General features: G+C 39.3%; 1 protein-coding gene and 1 long non-coding RNA gene across 4 annotated transcripts in view; both read right to left on the bottom strand.

The window, feature by feature from the left end:
- The window catches only part of LOC309714934 (collectin-12-like), a 50,205-nt gene that overhangs the window by 10,492 nt on the left and 18,229 nt on the right, over positions 1-21,484 (bottom strand). The window contains exon 3 of the mRNA XM_082547663.1: positions 2,371-2,493. Within this exon, the coding sequence (XP_082403789.1) occupies positions 2,371-2,493 (123 nt within the window). The remainder of the gene's footprint in view (positions 1-2,370; positions 2,494-21,484) is intronic.
- LOC309714944 lies at positions 14,875-19,230 on the bottom strand. 3 transcript variants are annotated; one of them, XR_014279102.1, is made up of 8 exons: positions 18,402-19,230; positions 18,109-18,238; positions 16,485-16,616; positions 16,268-16,367; positions 16,090-16,149; positions 15,909-15,999; positions 15,585-15,742; positions 14,875-14,921 (listed from the first exon to the last, which is right to left on the bottom strand). It is a non-coding gene; the product is annotated as an uncharacterized lncRNA (long non-coding RNA). The 3 variants fall into 3 exon arrangements; XR_014279101.1 differs by having other exon boundaries at positions 18,114-19,230; XR_014279103.1 differs by having other exon boundaries at positions 18,109-19,229.

Genomic DNA, 21,484 nt, shown 5'->3' with positions numbered 1-21,484 from the left:
GCTGAAGCCTCATCAGAAATGGTCTCAGTGGAAGGGTGGCTGTCAAACAGCCATTGGTAAGGAAGGGAAACAGAGAGAAAAGACTAAGGTCTGCCAAATTACACAAGAACTGGATTGAAAATCAGTGGCAACAGGTCTTATGGAATGATGAATCCAAATGTAAATTTTTTGGTTTAAATCATCAGTATATACAGAGGAGATCAGGAGAGAGTGTGTTACTGTTACAGTCATATACTATCAGTCATGGATAGGGATGGGTACTGGTATCTGGTGCCATCATGGCACCGGTTCTGACATAAACGGTAGTAACCAGACCGAAAAGTAGCGCACATTTCAGTGCTTTATTTTGGTGCTTTTTTTTGTGAGCTGTGATACACTTTAGATTCTAGCCAATCGTTTTACGTTTCCGAGGATAGTAGGCGGGTCCAGGTTCGTACGTTCTTTTAGCGCAGAGCTACAGATTAAAAATGCGAAGCGGTCAAAGTCTGGCTGTACTTCACAGCAAAATATGCAAACTCAGCAGCCTGCAACAAGTGCTTTAAGCTGATACTGTGATACTGTCAAAGGAGGTAACACCTCAAATCCGATGAAACACCTGGCGACGCATAGGTTTTTTTTTAAAAGCCGCAAAATGCGCCGTATTTTGATAGCTTGCTGCGAGACCTCACAACGTGCACATCTACTGCGGGTGTGGTGCCTGTTATCGGACGCGGAGTTAGCAACATCCCCCAAAAACCCGAAGAGGAGAGTCCTGGCCCCTAGCCCTGCCAGTGTAGCAGAAATGATGACGGATGATGATGGCAGCAGCAGCCGTTCTTCTCTGCGTGAGTAGCTTAATGTTGTTCGTGTGTAATTTACGTTGAGTAGGCTAACCACGTTATTACATTAATGCATGTAAGGTGAACTAGCAAACATCATCATAGCTACATGCGGCTGTCTTCTTGTTTAATGGCAGATAGTCCCTTCACCCTGGCCAAAAAGGCTAAAATGACCAAAGAAAAAGTGGAAAACAGTTAAACATGAGAGGTTTTTGGACAAAGTTTGTGTTTTTTCCATTGTTTAAGCACTGCTTCCAGCCAAGAGTGATACCATATATGCCCCATAGCGGCAGAAAAGGCTAGCATTGTTATCTTTTTACAAAAAAACAGCTGAACACAAGAGGTTTTTGGACCAATTTTTGCGTTCTCCATTCTTTAAGCACCGGTTTAAGCACCGTTTAAGCACCAGCACCGTTTCAAAAGTACCGGTTTGGCACCGGTATCGGATAAAACCTAAACGATACCCATCCCTAGTCATGGATTAGCCTCCCCGTAACCTAGATCTCAACATTATTAAAGCAGGTGGGATCGTCTTGACAACAAACAATACAAAAGGCAGAAACATTGAAAGCTTTGGATGTCCTTCAAGAAGTCTGCAAAACTATTCCTGAAGACGACTTAAAGAAATGACAAGAAAGCTGATTAAGAGAGTTCAGGCTATGTTGAAGAATAAAGATGGTCACACTAAATATTGACTTTCAAGCTCATTTTTGTTTTATATACTGTGTATGTTTGTACATTTATATATGTTTTGATTTCTATATGCACCTATTTCCTGTTTTCCTATCAAAATATAAAGGAATGGGGATTGGCTAAAGCCTTTCACAGTACTGTATCATCTTCTCTGGCTATTTCCCGTTTCCATTCACAATATATAGAGTATTTGGAGTCAACCCCGCATGTGAAATGCACTGCCAGGCATATTTGTTTTGTTAGCTGTTTCTCTTGAGTTCAATCACTGTTTGTTTTTGGTGACTTCATATTTACACATGAAGGTGAAATCTCTCACGTGACTCTGCAAGAAAGTAAACACGCATTTTTTTAAAATCTAAAACTCCTTGAGTAATGTTTTTGGGGATTTTTGGCGGGGGTGGGGGGGTGGGGGGGGGGGGATTTGGTTTAACAGGGTGTTTATCTGTAACAGGAAATGTAGAGAGAGTAAATTGAGGGTAAAACTGCTAAGTTTTCCTCGTGGATGTGGCAGAAGTGTTGTCATACTTTCCATTACTGAAACATTGAATAATGACAATGAAGCATTGCAAAAGAACATTCATGTCATACTTGAGCATGCTGAAGTCCACTCAAGGGACAGAGAGCTGCTTGCCTCACACACAGGAGGTCTCATACGGTCATGAAACAGTGAAGCTCTTGGCAGCACAAAGAGAAAACTAATGATATGTTTGGATGGTTACTCCATCAACATAATGTAAGTGAATCATTTCAACATTTCAGAAAACAAAGGGCGTCATTGTAGAAGTGTTTGCCATCCTCTAATTTATTCTGTTAGATTACAGTGATAGTGGAAAGGAGCGTGGCGGGCAGCTTGTTTTACCTTTATATCCAAGTATAGCAACAGCGATGGTGAGGAGTGTACACAGCACATAGAGCAGAGCTATGGAGGTCTTCAGTGCCCATTCATTCTTACACTTCGTGCACTGGGTGCCCTCCTGGATTCCTGCGTAAAAACATGAAAGAATACCAAATGAGTCAATACACTTTGCTTCCTATGGAGCATTTTTCTGAATCAGAAATGCCTAAAGTGTGTAGGTGGAGTTTGGTGTTCGCTAAGGACTCCAGGAGGCCCACATCTGGATAAACAGCACTGGAGACTACATTAAAGAGGCCAGCTCTTCCCTCGGGGGTCCTGGTGGAGAAGCGACACAAAAACAATCCCCCCCACTGACTTGTTTAGACTCAGCGACATGCTTATTTTCCTGAACTTAGTCTTCTCTCAGCAAACTGCCTCTCTTTCAGTCGCCTTGTGTGAAAAGATTTCTTCCCAGAGAAACGGAGGCAAACGGTGTGTAGGTTTTTTTTTTTTTAATGCAGTGTCAGGACTGTGGAATGAAATTAGGGGCCCTTAGCGTGTGGGGACACTTTTGGAATATTCCTTTTCAAGGATATTTTTCATGACAGATGAGTGGTGAGCTCTACAGTGCTGACGGGAACACAGCTGTTTTCATTTTCAGTTCAGGGAGTGTGTGTGTGTGTAAAGGTTGGGAATGTAGCGTGTGAGTGTGTGTGAATTTTGTGTTTTGGGGGGTGGGGGGGGGGGGGTGTATTTGCTTTTCATGTACCTGGAATAAATTTTTTTATAAAGGAATACAAGATATATTCAGATTAACAGGAGCCAGTCAGTTCCCATCATACGTGGATCTGTAAAGTGCAAGAATCACTTAGTGCCAAAGGTTTAACCACACATTGCGCTCGAGTGTGTTTTATATGGTGAGGTAATTCTTAAATAAACTAAAAATCCAGCTCCGATTGGATCCTCAGTGTCCCACTGGGAGTTTCGATGCCAAAGTTAACAACATCATTTATTCTTATTGGTGTGAAGGGATTTTTTGTAAGATCACTGATTGTTAGACCTCAGTCAAAGACCGTGTCAAGTTGGAGAGGAGGTGGAACACCTGGTCAACCTCAACAGGAGATTTACTGTAAAGAGTACAAGCAAGTGATGGATGAAACTGAAAAAGGGGGTTCTAGATGTAATCGTTCCATGCGATTGATTCTGTGCAAACTCAAATGACACCTCCATTACCTCACTGACCAGCAAGAAGACCTACTTTACTTCATATGCCTTAAGGTGCACTCAGTGTATCGGGCCAGTACCCACACTGTTAAAAGCATATCTTCAGTGGAGGTAAACCAACAAATCAGCCAAGCTGTTTTAACCTGTTGTAGAGTTTGGGATGTTCGCGGTAGATCTTTTGGATCCCGGTGGTTGCAAATTGGGAGGTCCATGAATTGGACTTGACTGGAATTTGTCAACTATTACAAACCTTTGGGTTCTGGCATTTATGATGATGTAATGATACAATGACACATGCCACCTACCAAAAAATTGCCACCCCCAGTGGCCCTTAATGAAGGCCTCCCCTAGCAGGACCCCTTCCCACTGTAAAATCTGCTCAGGAAAGGTTTGAGGGACGGATCAAAGAAGCCAAGTATTCATACAGCCTCCACATTTCCCACATCACAATGTACTCACATAGCACTGAGGCCTCACGTAGCAACCTACAGCAACCAGGATCCACTGCCAACATCCTGGTACCTAATACCAGAGAACACCCACAGAGATCTCCTTTCTGAGTCAGGGCTGTTTAGGCAGTACAAGGTGACTTATACATTAAAAAGTAAGAGGCTGACTGGTGTATGACTTATCATACATTGTCATTTCAACCATGTACAGTGGTACAGTACAGAGTGAAACGAGACAGCATTCCTCTGAGAGCCTGGTGTTACACATGACATATAACAGACAATCAACACGGGACTACGTAAAAGTGCAATGTGCAAAAATTGCAAAAAAAAAAAAAGACAAGACAGTGCAACACTAGACCGAACAGGATGATGGCGTGAATGCTGTAAGTGTCCGTGATGGAGGGAAGAGAGGGTACTGCAATCCACCTTTACCATATCAGACAGTGATGCAGCTGCTCAGGACGCTCTCGATAGTCTCTCTGTTGAACGTGGTGAGAATGGATGGAGGGAGATGGGCTTATCTCAGCTTCAGCAGGAAGTAGAGGCACAGTTGGGCCTTCTTAGTTATGGAGCTGGTGTTGAGAGACCAGGAGAGGTTCTCCGCCAGGTGGACACCAAGGAATTTGGTGCTCTTGACGACGATTATAAGTAATAAGCATCAACATTACCAATATCCTTTTTTCATTTACTTTTTCCTTAAGGGAAAGACAATCCCTGAGCTATAGATATATAATTTTACCACTGGGATTTTTTCTTTTGTTGCACAGATATTAATGTTCAAATTTTAAAGTTTATGGCCATACCTGTGGTGATCTTCTTTCTGAGGAAATTATAATTTAAACAAAAAGGTTTTTATTTGAATTGCACTTTGTCTTTACTAAATGTGAAGAGATTAAAAAACACTCAATTTTAAGAACTGTTTATGAGTATTTATTTATTTATTTGCAGGATCCTGAAGCAGTTAATTGACTTCTTCCAATTTCTTCCAATTAACTTCACACCTAAAAACATTCTTTGCTCACCACCAACTTCTAAGAAAGCATCTGTCTGATTTCATGCGGTAGCTTTTGGATTTTTTTTTTTTTTTGCAGGAAACGATACAGGTGAGAACAATTAGTCTGAATAAAATCAGTTAAGTTGCATCATAGTAAAACTGCTAACACAGAAGAGTCTGTAAATGTGAAGCAAACTATAGAGATTTGGCAGTTTTTAAAATGCTTTTGTTCCTGATCCAAACTTTACTCTCTCAACTTAAACAGAGAAGATTTATGTTTTCAACTCAAAACTGTACCATAAAAAAATGGCCTTGAGCATTTGTTTCCAACGATGACAACACAGAAGCCCATAAATCTTGTCGAAGTGTTTCAAAGCAAGACGTTTTTAAGAAAAATCAGTAACTTGTGACTCTCGTCTTGCCAAAATATTCACTTCTTTTCATTCTGTGGCCACAGAAAGATTAGGAAAGTGTGACATGAGTCAAAGAAATGAGAGAAAACTGTGGAAACTGCAGTACTCAGGCAGGTTAAGAGCCTTGTTTGCCTTCTTATGTGTATTAGCAGGTTTTCATGCCTGGAACATGTTAATCTTTTCAAAAACACAGGTCCGGTTCAGGGCACGGAGCGAAAGTGATTACCGCATCAGGAGTTACCAAAGTCTTTCCTCGGCTTGGTTTAACTGTAAGCAGAGAAGTGCACTCTGGGAATATGGCCATGATAAATGATTGCCTTTTCTGAATCATTCATAACTGCTGGCATGTTTGAAGTGTCAGCTCGTGCAAACTTCCCCAATGAAGTGAGCACATCAGTTCATCAGCTCACAGTAATCAAAGTGCTGCTGTTCCAATCCAAACAAGCTGACAGTGTTTACAAATCTGCTGCGCTGAAATGATACCAAAACACTTTGTAAGTGTATGAACTATTGCACAGGCTAAACTCTTTTCCATCTCAGTGCACCCCTGATTGATGAGCTTCAGATGCTCCGTGGATTAAGTGGAGAATTTCAAATTTGACAGCTGCCGTGACACAAAACACGTGGCAAACATCACAATAGGAAAGGAGAGACTTCGGTTTCACAGCTAATTTACAAGAACAAAGAGAAAAGACATCAGATGGAAAAGCTTAAACCTGAGTGTCCACACATGAGTGAACTGTCCAGTTCAGAGGTCATAGCGTGCCTGCTGATTATTTTCCAGTGGGTCACTTCCTGGATAATCGGCTTGTTTTTTTCTTTTTATTTGTGTGTCAACTGTCCATCTTTTTTTACAGCTGGATTCCATAAACGTGAATCATCACCACAGGACAAACTAAAGCAGATACACTTCTAACTGGCTTGTGTTGACTCAGTAGCAGAAGCTACATTACCCTCGGGGCTAGAAGTAAAATCTTTCACTTTCCTAAGAACTCAGAGATTTCACATTTTTTTAGTTCAACCCAACCAAATGGCCAACGTGCAACTGAGAAAAAATTACAAGTTTACCTTGTGACAGGCTATGTTTAATGTGAAACACAAATCCTACCATCAGTATCCACTTTCCCTCCAAAGGCTATGACTACATTGGCCAGCTGCAACATCACCACCAAGGTGTGTCCACCATAACATATCTAGTTTCTATTGTCACAGTTTCCATTGGGCCTGCACATAAATTGGTCACATTGCACGCCAGCTCTGTGTCCTCAGAGGTCATGGCCACTTTGCACACTTTATGAGATCAGGACAATTTGAAGAAGCATTTAATTGGATAATTCCAAATAAATGCAAGGACAAGTTTCTTATTAATTAAAGAGCTCCGCTTTCTTTCATTTATTTTCTCTGAAGATAATGCGTGTGTTGTCTTACTGTTGCAAGCAAATAAAACCAGCTGTTCACCTCACAGCAGCTCTTTGTGAAGTTTTCTGAGGCATACCGCTCCTTGAATCGAGGTAGATGTTAGGGTTTTTACAATAGTCAAATCAAGGACAAGAAAACTCGGTTTCCTTTAGAAAAGGCATTGTTTTGTTAACTACAAATAACTGCCTGGAGGCATTTTTGCAATGGTCACAAGTGACAAAACAAAAAGGACTGTATATGCTAAGTATGTGGCAATCTGATATTTGGATCAGATATTAATACTGATACCGATACTGATCTAAAGGCTGGATCAGATAACGATTACATATCGATATTTCTGACTGATATCGGTGATGATATCTGATCCAGGTATCGATCAGATATTGCTAGTCTATTCAGTTCAGTTTGATGGTTTTGTGTTTAATTAATCATGGGACAGCGACAGCCAGTAACAGACCTAATATAGCGCGATAGAAGCTGTGTATATAGTCTGTACATAGCCCAACCATCAAGGCAAAAAGCCACCCTCCATGGGTTCTTTTGGGGTCTTATTCCTGATTTAAAAAAAAACAAAACGGAATTGTTGATTTTTCCTCCACAATATTGAAAGATCTTGCAATTTAGCGTAAAAGGTTTCCTAAAGACAAAGAGTCATATCCACACTTTACCCAAATGAATAAAGTCTAAAGTATAACAACTGTCTGTTTGTGTGACAAGCAGACACAGGGAAATGAGTCAGTCACCAGAGGTGTGGACTCGAGTCACATGACTTGGACTCGAGTCAGACTCGAGTCATTAATTTTATGACTTTAGACTTGACTTGAAAAAATGTTCTAAGACTTGTGACTTGACTTGGACTTTTACACCAATGACTTGGGACTTGAATTGGACTTGAACCGGTTTACTTGAAAAGACTTGATATTTTACCCCAAATATAAAATTTAACATGCATATTATATAGAGATTGAAAATGTGACGTCATTCACGGGTAGAACCGCAAAGGATTCTGGGAACTCGTGGCAAGCGGTACTAGCGCACGCAGGCTTTCAATTGAAATCAGTTATACAGCGATAAAAAGAAACACAAAAATGTCAAGAAGCTGTTGTATTATTAACTGCAATAGCCGGTCGCATGACAGCCACGGGAAGCCGACGGGTAAAGAGATCGGTTGTTATCGGATTACGACGTTTAAGAGAAATTGTTCAAGCCAAGTTTCCGAAGTAACAAAGAGGCGACGGATGGCCTGGATCGCAGCCATTCAAAGATCAAATATAACGTCCCAGAACTCTCCAGCTCACAGGTTAGTCTGCTCCAAGCATTTACACGAAGGTCAGTGTTTTTTAGTAGTTAATACATCATTTTTCTTAACATAATTGGTGATATAGGTTACAAGCAAGTCTGGCGCTGAACAGAAATTGTCGCGCTATGCTCCTTTATTTATTGTGCATAAATAGTGAATTGTCCTGACACAATATTGCGTTTCACTTCTGTTATTATGGTACATTGACAAAAACATATACTTTTATTCACAGGATAAAACAGGTTTTTTGTATCACTAATTGTCCAGTACGATTACAGCATACAGTATTATTGTCACTGCTACATTTCTGTAATGCTACCAGAAATTATTTCCACTGCTAATTAATTACCGTTGAGCTCAAAGGTCCTATTAATAAACGGTTAAGGAATGTGTATTTATGACAACAATTTGTGAGACTGGTAAACTTATGATACGTACGATGGTCTTTACTTTCTACACGGTGCATTTCAAGGTCCTGCACCCATCCGTCGGTAAACTGTACCTGGGCTTGTTGCAGTGACCTGAAGTTACTAAACTTCATGAGTGTATGCACTCACTCCAAGAACCGTATGATTATAAATATGCATATAAATATGCTACGATGAGATAGCTGACTTCATCTAACTAGCAAATGTTGTCCAGGCTACGTTGGTGATGCAGTTTTTTTTTTTAAATGATATTTAAAAAAAAAAATCATTTATTTATGTATGATATTTTTGTCATGCGATTTTAAAGCCAGTCCTACAACCGCATCCAAGAATAACATGCAGCTTATCTCAGAACTGTCGGTGAAAATTATTCTTGGAGCTAGGTTTAATTGAGCTGCATTTTAAAGAGGTGCAATTTCACAATTTGTGTATATTTTCTAAGTTCACTATTTTGTCATGTGTTGAGAAAAACACAGATTTTAAAATTACATGGTCTAATATTTACATTTAGCATATAACTGCAACATTATTTTTTCGTTTTTTTTTTTTAAAGACTCGAAAGGACTTGAAATTCAAAGTTTCAGACTTGTGACTTGACTCGGACTTTTACACCAGTGACTTGAGACTCGACTCTGACTTGCCTGACATTACTTGAGACTTGACTTGAGACTTGAGGATAAAGACTTGAGACTTACTTGAGACTTGCAAAACAATGACTTGGTCCCACCTCTGTCAGTCACTACAAACAAGCTTTCACACATTCTCAAATGTCTGACACACTAACACAGCCCAGATGCACGAAACCTAACAAATAAATAAAATATGGAGAGGTTTGCAGCTCAGCAAGCTTGTCTGTGCATATAGTCGGATCAGACCTGATAAATAGAAAAGTTTCTGGAGTGACAAATTTCTCAGTATGAGAGGAAGATGAACTTTCACGAGACAGTGGAAAAACACCACGAGCGTCAGGCTCCTTGACCACAGTTTACCATCAGAGACTCCTTTAGTTTGGTTCCTCATCATTAAAGCGGACACCAGTTCGTCATCTTTCCCACTCGCCTACACAGTTAGACGCAGTCGGATCATACTGACCACAACCACAAAAACAACCATCGGCCAGGATGCTCAGACCACAGGCTGACACCAACACTTTTACTGCTCATAGCAAAATATAAAGAATGATGCTCCAAACACAAAGGGCCTTACCAAAACAGGAAAAATACACTAGTGGGTTTTCAATGAGAAAGGATTCCCTTTGTCATCCTGTATGTTTCCAACAAAGTCATCCATTGTTTCTGTAAAACCTCTGAATTGGAACAATGTCCAGACAGTGTCCACCTTGGTGATAAAAAATGTATCCAAGCCTGCATCTTTCATCAGCCTCATTTCCTGAAACAAAGGATTACACAAACATCGCCTTTTTCATCTCAACATGGGCTCTGAAATGACAAAATAATGTCCAGGAGGCCACAGCTGATGCATGTGCCTTGTTCATTAAAACACCATGTTTATTTACTGTAAATAGCAGCAGGGACGCTATAGTAACGGCTGAGAACACAAAGCTGTGAGCTGAGGTCACACAAACTGTGATTTGGATCCCTGCCTTGCTTAACATGCTCTCAAGCCCTTTCCAGGAACCAGAGTGCAGATCTACTCCAAAATGGTAATCAGTGAATTATACCTGGCACCAAAGACAAAGAAAGGAGTTCAAGACAAACTTCAGCTTCAGTGGAAGAAGCCTTCAAAGAAAAAAGGAGTTTTTTCACAAGACTGCATAGAGTCCTGTGAAAAACTAAGTGCATCCTTACTTCTTCCAAAGGAATTAAGAGGACAGTCAAATGCACTTGATTAACATATCATCTGTAAGTGTGACCACCTCAATAAAAGCAGAGGTTTTGGCAGTTTGCTGGAAATTGTGGTGAAGATAAAGACTGAGCCTCAAATGGAGCTCTGAAAGGGAGAATGATGGAGAGCACAGATTTTAAACCATGTAAAGCATAGGCTGATTGGCTCAAAGAAGGCAGGCAAGAAGATGATTAGACTAGAGCAATGATGTCAGTACTGAGATTGGCAGCATGGGAAAGCAGTAGACGTGTAAAGAACAGAAAAGCAGCTTACGCAGAAGCTTCATATTCTACAGGCCTCAGTTAGCATGTTAAATGTTAAAGTTCATAAAGATACAACTAGAAAAGACAAAGCAAGGGCAGTTTATTTGGAAGGGGTGCCAGGAGAATATGGCATCACAGGTTAGTTTTGCAAAGCTGCATCTGTACACACCACAAGACCTCTAAAACAACGGATTTAATGGATTAACTCTTAGTTTAGGACAATGCATCAGTTTGTTAGAGGACATAAATACACACTAACCAATGTATATCTATGAGTACAATATTGCTTCTGCTAGTTAAAAGTTTGCATGGACACCAGTGGATGTTGGATAAATTCAAACTTAAATGACAAAGCCACTTCTCAAGAGTGTTTTCACTACCAACTTTTTATATACAGATGCTTGTTCAAGCTCCATGGTCGTTATATTTTAAACACACCGCTAACTAAGACAATTCACTCCTTTTCCACACACACACACACACACACACACACACACACACACACACACACATGATTTCAATTTACTGATGAGCCATGAAAAACTGTAAAATATTTTTCACTGCGTGCCAATACGTGTGTTTCCTGGTTTTTTTGTTTCTTCTAATCTGCCCTTCATTACTCAAACAGAAATAAGATGTTTTACAAGATCTCTGATACACTGTAATCTAAGCCAAGTTGTTTTACAGTCAGGAGGGAGATGATGGCCCAATGAATGAGTCATGCACTGCTCAGATTTCTCAGTGGCAAAGTGAGGGGGCCTGGACTGAATCATGTGTGTAATGTGTGTTTGTGTGTGTGTGTGTGTGTGCACGCGCTAACAAGTGCACTGGTGCATGACTTTCAGCTTTTGTAGCCATAACTGACTTTCAGGTACTTTTAGCTGCAGAAGAATCCCTGCTTGATGTACATACTTGCATATAAACAAATCAGCTTTAAACAGTTGCCTTCAACTTTGGAGATTTTGGAGGGGTTTAATGAGCTACCAAACAAAAGAATATTCACAAAAAGCTTTTTTCCTTTTGTTTCTACACCTAATACCACACTGTTAAAGGCACAGAGAACACCTTATGTCCTCCAACATGTCCACTGTGCGTACTTTGAGGCTTTACCTGCCAATGATGCAATCAGAGGAAGTGCAGAATTAGGGCCAAAGGGTTGTGAGTTCATGGGATGGCTCTGGGGCCCAGCAGGAAACCAACACCATCCCAGCTTCATGTGTGGCCTGATTTAGGCTCCATCTCTTTTATTACATGTGATGGAAACCATACGGGAAAGGCGCTGACAGTTGTCAGTGACTGGGTCAACAGCAAAAGGAGGAGTAAAGACAATGAGGACAAGGCCAACGCTTCGTCACGAGAGGCTGAAATTGGAGAAAAGGTGAAATGTGAGGGGAAAAAAGAGCAAGAGAGAGAGTGAGAGAGGAGGCAGATGATTTAAAGATTTGAGAGGTGGAGAGAAAGCACTGATGGATGGCCTTTAAAAGCCAATAAATCCGTGTTAGATTCAACCACCATGAGCCAAGAACCTCTCAGGGACCATGACACCGGCCACATCATCCACGTAAAAACTGGAGGAGAGGGGAAAAAGTGGTGCCTTTGTGGCAGGATATCGCTCACTGAGCTTTGTTTCAAATCTAACAAAAAACACTGTCAAAATATGAGGCAACCAAGATTACATCACCCAGCAGCTCTCTGAGGCTCCATCAGTCTGTTGCCTCACCATGGGGGTGTGACAGGGAACTATTTTTTTCCACATAATCATCTAATTCATCTGTCAGACCTGCTGTTATGCAGAGACGTATTTAAAAGGAAACAGACACGATGCATTTTGCTGATAGCTAGTTGTATTTTGGCTTAATATGAGAAAAATACCAATAACATCAAGTCCACGCTTTTGAGAGAAAACATTTCAGTTTCAGAAAATGTCTCAATGTGTCTGAAAGAAACGTGTCTCAAGGGACTGCGAGACAGAATGAAAAGCAGAATCATTTCATGCAGCTGAAATGATTGATTTTCTGGCCATTTGGTGGCAGCTGAAAACAATAAAATCTGAAATTATCCAATTTGAAAGTTGCTATGTAGAAGTGTTTACACACTCGACGGACACGGAATAAGAGCATCGGTGCTCAACAATCTACTTTGATCTTTACCTACTCCCGAAAGTAACACTCAAAGAAAGTGAAAAATTGATGGTTGCTCAGTAATTGCAATGAATTTTTTCCACTTTTGGCAACCAAAAGCAAGCAGTTGCAGCAATCGGCTGGAGTTTATACACACAAACAGATGGGCAACATGTTGCAAGTATAGTTAAGGTCAGTCTGCACCAAATAATGCAACTTGCCTGTGATGTATCGTTGTGCAACAGGAGACTCGACTTGACTAGTTGCATTCTTGTTATATTCCTGTAAAGGCAAAAAGATCCATGCCGTTTTGTAGTTAAATGTATGCAACTATTTGTGGTGGGATTTTTGAATTACTGCTGTATGTACACAACAACAGATTTACAATCAATGGCAAAAATTGTGTGATATTTGCTGATTGATCACAAGCAGATTCCATGCAATTTCCAATTTGACCCCATTTAATCACAAACTGATTGCAGACTTTTAGCCATTTTATCGCCATCTTCATGCATGCAAGACAGTGACTGAATACGAGTGGTTGCAGACCTGGTCCCTGTTTTTGAAGCAACCATTCTAAAGGCAATGAGAAGTCAGTTTTGCAATCATTTTGGTTGTGCCAAGGTCTCCACCCACTGTTTTTCTTTTAAGTGACATTAGCATTAGCCGCTAGATGGTCATCAGTGTTCACGAGATAGAAACTCACCTTGTGTGGTTGCTACTTTGGTTGTTGGCTTGGTTTAATACAGCTTAATAACAGCAATATCTGGAGTAATGCTTTGCATGTTTAACACGGTCGGCATTTGAATATATTCAATATTAGTCAAATTGGAGATTTCACTAAATGCTTGTCTGATATTTTAGGACAGCTGTCCCTATGAAACATATTTCAGCTCAACTTTATTGCTGCTTCTTTTTCTTTTATTGCAAGTTCTTTACAGAGCAAGAGCCACATTTAGATTAAAAAACTGTACAAGAGCTTGTGAGTGGCAACAGTGTTTGCTTGTTCTACCTCTGTCTGCCTGATGATGAGTGTCTAGTGAGGTCATAGACTACGTATACAAGATTAATGTCACCCACTGGTTAGTACAGAACTTGATATTTTAAAACCTGATGTCACAAGCAAGAGGTGGATCTAAAGAAAGCAGAATACCGCTGTACACTTATATGGTAGAACTTGCCAATGACCAGGTACACTGTAAAAAAAAATCTGTCAAATTTACGGTAAAATACCGGCAGCTGTGGTTGCCAGGAATATACCGTGTAAAAAATGTGGAATCTGTAAAAGACAATACGGTATACTGGTTTTGTAACCCTAATTTTTAAGGTAGACAACGTATTATTTTACCAAAATCATGATAGAAAAAACCAAATATATTTGTCAATTATACAGCAATTTAATGTAAAAAAATGCAACTTTCCATAGCTTTTTACGGATATTTGCAGTAAAAAAAGTAATAATATAATAATATTTACAGTAATTTGTTGTTAATTTAACAGTAATAGGATAGACCCTATTATTGTAAATAACTGTAAAAATAACAGAAATATGTTAAACCTTATTAAAACCTTTGACAGTAAAAAACACAGTGAAATTGTATAACAAATTACAGCATTTTATTTTGACCAGATACATTTTACGGTAAATTCCTGGCAACCACAGCTGCCGGTATTTTACCGCTAAAAATACAGTACAATATGAGGAACATAAATGGTTTACCGTACATTTTACATTTGCAACCGCTAAATATAGAAAAATCTAAAGATGCTCATATACAACCAAGGTAGAGAATATTACTGATAAACAATGAGAAAATTTGACATACCATTTGAAAACAGACTAAACATATTATTTTCTCTATTCCTACAAAACAGCATAGATCTTGAGAATACAGCATGTGTCCATATATATGGCTGGTAATCCATGGAGGAATGAATAAACATGAAACAAAATATTACCTGCCCCTGACCTATCAACAGTAATGAGTCACTGGGTCCTGCCTTGGTGAAGGAAAGGACTCGGTGGAGTTTCTAATGCGCATGGTGTTGAAGATACAAGCTCTGCAGGAATACTTCAATGTCCATCAGGAGTTCACTTTGGACTGGCAGGATCCCCTCTGCAGCAAAAAAAATGGACAAAGTTTGATCAGTGCTTGAGCAAAATGCACAGAAATGAACAAAACGTGCTGCCAAAACCAGATCTAATGATAAATGATTTCTTAAGTGTAAAATATACAGTTCTTAAAGGATAGTTATTGTCAAAATGCAACTTGGGCTGTTTTTTTCAGTTTTTTTTTTTTTTACTGTAAACGAGACAAACATATATCTAAAAGCATAATTACGACAAACAAGCCGTTTTTGAGATTGACCGTGATTTTGTTTTGTGGTCAATAGCCAGTGAATGGGAATACTAGGGGGCCGGGGCATAAATTTGAGCACATCAAAATCGATACAGTAAAAAAAACAAAAAACAAAAAAAACAGCCCAGGTTGCGTTTTGGCAATAGTTATACTTTAAATCTACTTATGTAAAAGTTATACATAGACAACGCAGCCCTAATCACAATCATAATTTGTTGGAAAACGTATTTAAGTTTCGTATTGATTTATCATAGAACTTGAAGTTAATGGCTGAATGCATGGTGATGAGACCTATCATTCAATCTACATTTTATAGCGTATGAAACTGCTCACCTGGACATGAACCTGAGCTCGGCTGATTAAGATTAGTGTCTCCTGTCCATCTTTCTTTAGCAAAACTTGAATAATACCACTGCTTACCTCTTATTGAATCTTTGGGTGCAGACTTAATTGAAGAGCCTCGTATAAACAGGCAGGGTGTGATGTTTAGGGAAACCAAAGAATACAGCCGCCATCATTTCTGCCAGAAGACTCATTGGGTGCAACGAAGCTTTCATTGTGGACTGGCTAGATACCTTCTGCATTCAGAAGGAAAACAAGAAGGGCATACACCATAAACAATAATAACTGACAAAAATAATGAGACAAGAAATTAAAGTAACAAAATAAGTGCAAATCAAGTTTCCCTGTGTTACAGTGTAGCTGAATGTTTTTCAACAATTTGATTTACGGTAAAACACATACCAAATATTTCCAGCCAAGGTTTGTTTCAATCTTCAGCATTTTTTTCCTGCCATTGTCTTGAAACTGTTTCATCTGTCTCTCTCATTTGATGCTGTTTACAAAAACAAAACAGCAATATTGTAAAGGGAAAAAGGAAAATTAATTTAATGGAAAAAAAAAAGATTATGACCTGAAATCTCACCATTTCCTGAGAGTCACAGGTCCTTTGAGTATCCTTATGGTTTCTGCTCAAATTCAGTGTCTGAAAAGGGCAGGAACAAAACAAACCTTTTTAATCATAATAAAGACAAAATAAGATTTAGAGACAGACGACAAAGAAATGTGTAAAATATCTTCTTGAATCTGTTTACTTTACTAACCTTGAAAGAGACTCTTGGGTCTTAGCTGTGCCACCACCCTTAAACCTTAAAACAGATGGAGACGATATGCTGGCCTGGCTTGAAATTTCCATATTTGGTGCTGTAAAACAATATCACAAACAATAGATTAATTGTACTTTTTGGACCTTGGCCAAAGCATAATAGAAAAAACAGAAAGTCCTTCATGGCTATTGTGCAATGAAATCATAATACTTACTGGTTTGTTTCTCAGATGTCTCCACTCCTAATGATTGTAGTGCCTCCAGTACAATTTCAAGGATTGAGGCAGACAGGTCCGGCAGCACCTTAGTAATGGAACTCCTTATGCTGCCCCCCATTTCCAAGATGTCTGATAAAAGAATGTGAATAAAGGTCAATTTACACCAAGTGGTACCTTTGGTCTTAAAATATGAAGCTGATCTTGCTTGATACTACACTTTTATACAGTGTTTCGTAAGTACCAAACTAACAGCACCATTATTGTGACAGCACACTGTGTTTCAGTGGAACCATTTGGTACCCATACTTCATGTAAGATGTTAATGGATAGAAATCAATTAAGTCAATGGGTTTTGACCAAAAAAATCATTTTATTTAAAACAGCTTACTATCACTTATGTCACACAGAACATCAGCAGGAGGCTCAGTAGAGGGCTCTTCTGATTTCTGCCACAGATCAGACTCTAGCAGACATCTCAAAGTCTCTCTTAAAGGCACATAATAGGCAAACCTATCTTTTCTGTTTTCATCTCTCCCTAAAAATATTTTCTTTGGTTCCGCATAGTTGAAGGCTTTTTTAAAGATCTGAGCTCTGGAGTGCACTGTCCTCAATGGCCCGGTATGACATGCAGAAAAAAGATCATAGCTTTTGACAGACTCACAGACTTTGTTGATGTCCTCCTCTGATAATGATGTGTCATCTTTTAACAGTGATGCAAGTTTACCCAAACTGTATGTCTGTCCCAACTCATGCATGTTCTGCATTTCCTCTACAATGTTCTGTATGGTTGAAGCAGGCAGTAGAAACTGACCCTGCAATTTTAAGTAGAATAGTGAAACGTTTCTCAGAAAAAGATCACAGAATTCAGGGGGCATTTCCATGTTATCTTCATGTGTAATAGACTGTGCAGCAGGCTCGGAAATCAAGGGTACAAAGTCATCTGATGTGGTTGGAACAGATGATGATTGACATGCAGACTCTCTATATAAATCACCAATGCTGCTGTCTGAAAACTCTGTGTTTACGTGACATGTGAGCAGTAAAAGATGATTTAACTCTAAAGGTATTTGTGCATCCTCTTACTGGACAAGTGACCACGTGTCCTTCCACAATATGGCTCTTCAGATGAGCTATTAACTCTTTAGAGTTCTGACACTGACGTTCACACATCGCCATTGCACATGTAAACGAAGAAACCACCACCACACCAGTGACATGGGTGGGGGCAGTGTCTTCGGTAAAAATGAGCCTTAAACGCGCCATACCTGGTGTATGTCTGCTTGCAGCCTGCTTCAATACACCGAAAGAAACAACGTGGCTCATTCCGATGCAGTTTACAATGAAGCACGTAGCCCCTTGATGACTGAACTACCTTACCACAGAAATTACACGTTAACATAACTCCAAGTACTTTGGTAATTCCTCCCTAGCGAATTAAGCACGCCATATACAGAAACTAATCCAGAGCAATGCTTCCCTCGCAACAGTAATGCTAACTCAACTCACAAATGCTAACTAAATTCACAACCTCACTCATAAAAAACGAACTGCTAAAATTATCTATAAACGCTGGGCTGGTGGATTTTTATAACAGAGATAACTTGAAGTTGCATGTACTCACCTCACCTCGAACTAATTGTAAGCTGCCAGGATGTCTACAAATTCCGAAGATGCTGTGGTCCAAGCAGCAATAAATGGCGCTAATATACGAGTTCAAAACTGTGTCCGTTAGCGAAGCCAACTTGAGTCTCCTGCATGAAAAAAAGAGCGGTTGGCACACAGCTCAGCAGCGCGCCGCGCTATTGGTCATTTTCAGGTGACGTCATCCCGCAATGTAACGTCGCTCTTTGTTTCTTTAGGAGGTTCGAATTTGATCAGAAGTCACGTCTGCAGACCGCTGCAGCCACGTCTTACCTTGCTTCCCCTTTTTTTGGTGAAATGGTTCGCTCATACTGCACAATGTTGCTACCAGATTTTTTTTCTCTGCAATTCGAACGTAAAACGTCTGTACACAGTTTACCAGCAGTTTAGCTACCAATCAACAGCGATCACACAAATTCAAAATTTAAGGCCGACCCACTTAAGGTGGTCTGATAATATGGCGTGAAACACAACAACATAAAGTTGTTTTAAAATAATAATTAAAAAAGATTATTGAAATCAATTTTATTCACAACCATAAACTTTATTTTTAACATCTTCTTTTGCTGTTGATTTTTTTATCAGAAGGTTAACAATGATATACTGCAGGCCTAACTTTTAATCTGTATATCAGTATCTGAATTTTAAAATAAAAAAAATACTATCAGTTTTATTGTCTTTCACTGCTGATATTTGCTTTTTTTTTAATGGTATGTACTGGTTGTATTATTACGGTGGACCCTATTTTTTAACATCTTGTTTCTGTAAAAATGAATGTTTTTGTTTGCTTAAAAATCTACAGCTTTATACTGTGAATTCCAATGTGCACAACCCCAAAAGATGTAGTTTTACTCAAATAATACCGTAAAATCTAAGTTTTTCAGACATTTTCAACATTACAATATGTAATTGTAAAATGTATGCATATTTATTTGTTTTCACAGAAAATATTTATAATTTCAACATTTTATTACAGTAAAAAACAAAGTTTTATCCAGTCTCACAATTAACGGTTATTCAATCTATTTAATACAGTAAAAGGAAGTTTTTGATTTTACGCTCCATTACCGTTGGAATTTGACGGTGTTTTGCTGTATATTTTACTGACTTTTTTTACAGTGTAGGTCTTCCCTAAATTATACCCTCCTTTGTTGTTTATTTAACCCTAGAAGAGGCCATAATTACCAAAATGAACATCGTGCTCTATTCTGTGAGACTTAAAATCAGAGATTGAGATGATAAAATCCTCAGGAAAGGGTTTCCCCAGGTCATAGATGAAGTGAGCAGTGATTTTCCATCAAACTCCCAGAGAAGCCCCCTCTGCTGGCTATTAAAAGGAATGCAGTTTTAAGACTTCCCTTTCAAACCCAGTCTTACAAGCGTATAGAGGTAAAAGGCATCAAAATCCCTGCCGGAGCTGAGTTTATTATTATAAGTGACTTCTCTGCCAGTACATATAGACTAATTTATAATCCAAAAATACTCATTAGTGCAACTTCAGTGCAAAAGTAAGCTCATTCACTCAACAGAGCTTAAAAAATGAGCATGCCAAACTGGTCTTTACCCATCCTACGATAATGATGCCTCACCAACTGATAGTAAAGGTAGAGAAATAAACACTTCCAAAATGTTTTCAGATGAGCTGCGGTCAGACAGGCACGCAGGCTGCGGCACCATCCACGGCCTCTCCTACTCACCCCCTCCCACGAACCCAGAGGCCCCACTCAGCTCTGCAGAGACTCAGCACTCGCTGCAGTTACACAAACAGGTTGTCTTTCCAGAAATTTCATCAACAATGGAGTGGGGAGTGGGTATGGACTTACTCGGCTCCAGGATTTGGGGCCCACGGAGTGACTTGGGTTCTAGTTACAAAGCAAAACATCAGAGCTTAAGCACTCCAAACACTGCAACTCACTAGTAAGTTTTATGAGTGTGTGTCTGTGTGTGTGGCCCACTGGTTAATGATCATCACATTAGCATCCAGAATTTGATAGCCTTCCTACGCTCAACTTTGAAAGAAATACAACACGATCAGCAAAAAGAGGAGCGACTTCAAAGTATGAATGCAGGAAAGCAGGACAAGAATAACACAGGAATCACTTTATTCAGCGAAAGATTCAAAGGCTGTCTGTGTTCAGTCAGCTGCCATTCAGCTGTCAGAAGTGAAGTAATTAATATCACCATGAAGCATTTATTTCTGCATCATATTCCCTTTTGCAATAGAGGAAAAACTGAGAATCTGTTATTCACTTTCAGTCAGCATTTTCCATTTTGATGGAAGTTTGTAGATCTGAGTTGCCCTCAGCTGCAAAGACTAGGAACTCAATTTCTGCCTGCAAAATCCTCATCGATCAATGCTGAGGTCCCCTGCTGGCTGATTCAGGTGCCACTCAAAACCCCACTACAAAGACCCTCCGTGCTGACGGAGCGCTGGCAAGCGCTTCAAAGAAAAATACACAGCTAAATGTCACGAGTCTGAGAAAAACCGAAATAAAATAAATAACACAATGGTGTTCCTCTCATGAGCAGCTGGGATAATAAACCACGACATGGTATTTGTGGCATGCCCTGGTGGTTTTTGTGGACAGAGTTTTTGGCATGGGATATAAAAGCATCTTACACAGCACATTTACTACTTTAATACTTTTTTAACTATGTATTCTCTTTGTTGTTTAGACATGATACATTTACTTGATATCAAAACATACATGTTTATATGAAACTTAATATTATTATAAACAATGCAGGTTCCTAAATCATCAAAAATCAGCTTTGCAAATATTTCATGAGGAAAAAAGCAAATTTAGACCCAAAGGATGCACACAAAGAGAGTTACACTAAAAATGTCATAAGAACAAAACTCCACAGGGCATTAAAACAAATTAAGCTGCAACCTTCACAGCCTTACTGTGGCTTAAAGATGCGATTCCTCTAATGGGCACTAGATGCCCTCTTTCAGAGAAGAGTCAAAAAATATTTGGAATAAATCTTTTCTTCAAAGTAGAAGAAGAATTTGTGCCATTGTGCTGTGGCTGCTCATCCCACCTTAATGATAATGGTAATAACAACAACGGGAAAGTGAATTACACTCCACACAAAATACTAAAAAAATAACCCAAAACAACTATGTTGTTTATATCAGACATTATGATGTCACATTGCCTAGCAACCGCACACAGCTGGCTAAAATAATTCGTTTTTATGCATGTCTAACACCCTTTTAAAGCATCATTTGTATTTAGCAACAGTTACATTTAATTTATATTAGCAAAACTTTAATTATACAAGTACGCCATCAGGTTGCTTGGCAACCATCCATCAATGGGCTAAAATATTCAGTTCTTTTTTTGCCTTCA

Source organism: Aulonocara stuartgranti (genome assembly GCF_965226115.1).
Source record: "Aulonocara stuartgranti genome assembly, chromosome: 9".
In the NCBI taxonomy this organism is placed as follows: domain Eukaryota; kingdom Metazoa; phylum Chordata; class Actinopteri; order Cichliformes; family Cichlidae; genus Aulonocara; species Aulonocara stuartgranti.
Note: the sequence above shows the minus strand (reverse complement) of the source record. Positions and strands in the feature narration are given on the sequence as shown.